The sequence below is a fragment of the Heterodontus francisci genome, chromosome 46 (genome assembly GCF_036365525.1).
Source record: "Heterodontus francisci isolate sHetFra1 chromosome 46, sHetFra1.hap1, whole genome shotgun sequence".
Taxonomy (NCBI): Eukaryota; Metazoa; Chordata; class Chondrichthyes; order Heterodontiformes; family Heterodontidae; genus Heterodontus; species Heterodontus francisci.
The window spans coordinates 20,250,487-20,255,110 of record NC_090416.1 but is presented as its reverse complement, the minus strand read 5'-3'; the positions used below and the strand labels follow the sequence as shown (position 1 = coordinate 20,255,110).

Here is a 4,624-nt window from a genome sequence, read left to right as displayed (position 1 = left end):
AATGGGCTGAATGGTCAAATCCTGTTCTGTAATTCCACATGACTGATATTATCGAAACTGCAGAGCAAAGAGATTTATTTTCCTGATCACCAAACTGCCATTTTTAAAGAAGTACCTGACGAAAGCTTTGCCTCATCAGAACATGTGAGAAGTCAGTAATGCGACAGTAACTCTGCTTCCCTCAGTCTACATCCGCTCTGCAGGGGCTGCATCACCAGCTCAGCGGCCCTCAGTCTTTGGAAAGTGCTCCCAATTTGACTGCCATGTGCTGGTCGTGTTTGGAGCCCCCCAAGCAGGCTGGGCTCCTGTCAATGTGGGGTTCAGCTCCCCACTGCCGGGGGGTCTTGGCCTGGATGGAGAGGGCATGGACCCTGGTTGCCAGCTCCTCCTTCAGGGTCTCATTGACCATCCGGTGCCTCTGGAGCAGGGGCACCCCCTCGAACCTCTCGCTGACCACTACCACCTTGAAGTGGGTCTCTGAGCCTGTGGGCACTGCATGCATGTGGCTCTCATTGATGACCTGCAGGTGCGTGGGTGCCAGGCACTGCACCAGCTTGCTGTGGATGGCACTCTCCACGGGCCTCTCCATGGCACGGGCTGATGTTGTCGTCACTGCTCTCGAGCTCAGGGCTGGCACAAACTGAAGCAGCTTCACCAGGAAACTCATCCAAGCTGCCTTCGTCACCTGCTGACTGAAGCAGTAAGGCTGGTTAGCGATCCTGAGGCCGTGAGTACACCAGGTTAAACTTCCCACTCCACCCCAGCCCCCCAACATCACTGCCTCCTCGCATTGTCAACACTCCACAATTAATTCCCATAGACAACAGGCTAAAGACAGCAGAATCCATCACCACTTTCTCAAGGAGAGAGTACAGAGGAGATTTACAAGAATGTTGCCAAGGCTTGAAAGTTGCAGCTATGAGAAAAGATTGGATAGGCTAGGGTTGTTTTCCTTAGAACAGAGGAGGCTGAGGGGTGACTTAATTGAGGTGTACAAAATTATGAGGAGCTTAGATAGAGTAGACAGGAAGAACCTGTGTCCCCTAGCGGAGAGGTCAGTTACCGGGGGCACGGATTTAAGGTGATTGGTAGAAGGATTACAGGGAACATGAGGAAAAATGTTTTCACCCAGAGGGTGGTGGGTGTCTGGCAGTCACTGCCAGGAATGGTGGTGGAGGCAGAAACCTTCAACTCATTTAAAAGGTACCTGGACATGCACCTGAAGTGCTGTAACCGGCAAGGCTATGGACCAGGTGCTGGAAGGTGGGATTAGATTGGGTGGCTAGTTTTTCAGCCGGCACAGACACAATGGGTGGAGTGGCCTCCTTCTGTGCTGTAATTTTTCTATGGTTCTATGGAAATTCCTTTGGGATTGGCAATAATTGGCAATTGTGGCTGTGATGCCCATATCCCGAAAAGAGTTTTTCAAAAAAAACCTTGCAGGACACTGCACAGAGCAAAAACCCGGGAGTGAAAATCATTAGGGCTTGAAACAATTTTCACTGAACAACTCTACTTATTACAGATACTGAATATGGCAAAAGACTGTTTGACTGACAGCCAGGAATCATCCAATCGGATAATGGAGGGTCTGGCTTCACTTTCTGATTGGTGTAAGAAGAAGCAATATATCAGAGTAGGCTGTTTTTACACAGGGCACCGAGGACAACTACTGACCCTCCCGACAGTGCAGCACTCCCTCGGTACTGACCCTCCGACAGTGCGGCACTCCCTCGGCACTGACCCTCCGACAGTGCGGCACTCCCTCGGCACTGACCCTCCGACAGTGCGGCACTCCCTCGGTACTGACCCTCCGACAGTGCAGCACTCCCTCAGCACTGACCCTCGACAGTGCGGCGCTCCCTCAGTACTGACCCTCCGACAGTGCGGCGCTCCCTCGGTACTGACCCTCCGACAGTGCGGCACTCCCTCGGTACTGACCCTCCGACAGTGCAGCACTCCCTCGGTACTGACCCACCGACAGTGCGGCACTCCCTCAGCACTGACCCTCGACAGTGCGGCACTCCCTCAGGATTGACCCTCCGACAGTGCAGCACTCCCTCAGCACTGACCCTCGACAGTGCGGCACTCCCTCAGCACTGACCCTCGACAGTGCGGCACTCCCTCAGGATTGACCCTCCTACCTGGCCGCTCGCTGTGGGATGATCCTGCTCCACAACGGATGGAAGCCGAACAGCTCCGAGACCAACAGTCAACCAAGCGCTGCTGCCACCGCGCCTGCGCATAGATGCAGAGACTCACGGGAACTGTCGTCCGCGGGCCGAAGGAGCGAGTGCGCCTGCGCAGCCGCCTCCCAGAATGCAGGGCGCCGCCACCGGTGGCTGCTCATTGCGCAGGCGCGAGCGCGCGAAGCCGGGTGACGGTTGAGGAACCGGGCTTTCTGCCAAAGGCGGACCTGTGACGGCAGTAAAAGTAGCTCAGAGGCTGGGGGATCTGTGAGAGTCAGGATCTCCACCCTCTCTCGAACTGGATCTGTGAGAGTCAGGATCTCCACCCCCTCTCGAACTGGATCTGTGAGAGTCAGGATCTCCACCCTCTCTCGAACTGGATCTGTGAGAGTCAGGATCTCCACCCTCTCTCGAACTGGATCTGTGAGAGTCAGGATCTCCACCCTCTCTCGAACTGGATCTGTGAGAGTCAGGATCTCCACCCTCTCTCGAACTGGATCTGTGAGAGTCAGGATCTCCACCCTGTCTCGAACTGGATCTGTGAGAGTCAGGATCTCCACCCTCTCTCGAACTGGATCTGTGAGAGTCAGGATCTCCACCCTCTCTCGAACTGGATCCGGTGACAGTAGGGTTCTCCACGCCCCTCTGCAACGGGATTGAGTGACAGTAAGGATCTCCAAACATCCCCCATCCCGGAATGGGATCCAGTGAGAGTCAGGATCTCCACCCCCTCTGGAACTGGATCTGTGAGAGTCAAGATCTCCACCCTCTCTGGAACTGGATCCAGTGACAGTCAGTATCTCCAGCCCCTCTGTAATTGGATCCAGTGACAGTCAGGATCTCCACCCCCTCTGGAACGGGATCCAGCGAGAGTCAACAGCTCCACCCCCTCTGTACCTATCCAGAGAGAGTCAGGATTTCCAACTCCTCTGGAACTGGATCCAGTGACAGTCAGGAGTTCCATCCCCTTCTATACCTATCCACTGAGAGTCAGGATCTCCACCCCCTCTGGAACTTTATCCAGTGACACTCAGGATCTCCAACCCCTCTGGAACTGGATCCTGTGACAGTAGGTATCTCCACCCCCCCTCTAGAACTGGATCCAGTGACAGTCAGGATCTCCACCCCCTCTGGAACTGGATCCAGTGACAAGAACAAAAAGAACAAAGAACAATACAGCACAGGAACAGGCCATTCGGCCCTCCAAGCCTGCGCCGATCTTGATGCCTTCCGAAACTAACACCTTCTGAACTTCTGGGGCCCAGATCCCTCTATTCCCTTCCTATTCATATATTTGTCAAGATGTCTCTTAAACATCGCTATCGTATCTGCTTCCACCACCTCCCCTGGCAGCAAGTTCCAGGCACTCACCACCCTCTGTGTAAAAAACTTGCCTCGCACATCCCCTCTAAACTTTGCCCCTCGCACCTTAAAGCTATGTCCCCCAGTAACTGACTCTTCCACCCTGGGAAAAAGCTTCTGACTATCCACTCTGTCCATGCCGCTCATAACTTTGTAAACCTTTGTAAATCATGTCGCCCCTCCACCTCCGTCGTTCCAGTGAAAACAATCCGAGTTTTTCCAACCTCTCCTCATAGCTAATGCCCTCCAGACTAGGCAACATCCTGGTAAACCTCCTCTGTACCCTCTCCAAAGCCTCCACGTCCTTCCGGTAGTGTGGCGACCAGAATTGCACGTAATATTCTAAGTGTGGCCTAACTAAGGTTCTGTACAGCTGCAACATGACTTGACAATTTCTATACTCTCTGCCCCAACCGATGAAGGCAAGCATGTCGAATGCCTTCTTGACTCTCTTATCCACCTGCGTTGCCACTTTCAGTGACCTGTGGACCTGTACGCCCAGATCTCTCTGCCTGTCAATACTCCTAAGGGTTTTGCTATTTACTGTATACCTCCCACCTGCATTAGACCTTCCAAAATGCATTACCTCACATTTGTCCGGATTAAACTCCATCTGCCATTTCTCCGCCCAAGTCTCCAACCGATTTAATAAAAACAAAATACTGCGGATGCTGGAAATCTGAAATAAAAACAAGAAATGCTGGAACCACTCAGCAGGTCTGGCACCATCTGTGGAAAGAGAAGCAGAGTTAACGTTTCGGGTCCGTGACCCTTCATCGGAACTGACAAATATTAGAAAAGTCACAGGTTATAAGCAAGTGAGGTGGGGGTGGGGCAAGAGATAACAAAGGAGGTCTAGATTGGACCAGGCCACATGGCTGACCAAAAGGTCACGGAGCAAAGGCAAACAATATGTTAATGGTGTGTTGAAAGACAAAGGATTAGTACAGATTAGCTGTTAATACACTGAATATTGAACAGCAGCAAGTGCAAACCTGAAAAAAAACAGTGGGTAAGCAAACTGAACAAACTAAGATGAAATGAAAAAAATGCAAATAAAAATGTAAAAAAGA

The 4,624-nt window shown here is 52.3% G+C and overlaps 1 protein-coding gene across 4 annotated transcripts; it reads right to left on the bottom strand.

The window, feature by feature from the left end:
- On the bottom strand, window positions 1-4,179 carry bola1 (bolA family member 1). 4 transcript variants are annotated; one of them, XM_068022882.1, is made up of 2 exons: window positions 4,138-4,179; window positions 1-688 (listed from the first exon to the last, which is right to left on the bottom strand). In XM_068022882.1, the coding sequence occupies exons 1-2, from the start codon at window positions 4,162-4,164 to the stop codon at window positions 230-232; spliced, it is 486 nt and encodes a 161-aa protein (XP_067878983.1). In that variant the 5' UTR covers window positions 4,165-4,179; the 3' UTR covers window positions 1-229. The 4 variants fall into 4 exon arrangements, with proteins under 4 accessions (XP_067878983.1, XP_067878985.1, XP_067878986.1 ...); XM_068022884.1 differs by lacking the exon at window positions 4,138-4,179 and adding an exon at window positions 2,145-2,233 and having other exon boundaries at window positions 2-688; XM_068022885.1 differs by lacking the exon at window positions 4,138-4,179 and adding an exon at window positions 1,712-2,119 and having other exon boundaries at window positions 2-692.
- Window positions 4,180-4,624: the final 445 nt, after the last annotated feature.

Coding starts and splice junctions, on each gene's coding strand:
- bola1 (XM_068022882.1), bottom strand. CDS start 4,164: ATGGAGTTTAATCCGGACAAATGTGAG. Junction 689..4,137: donor TTAATCCGGACAAATGTGAG/GTAATGCATTTT, acceptor TGCTTCAGTCAG/CAGGTGACGAAGGCAGCTTG.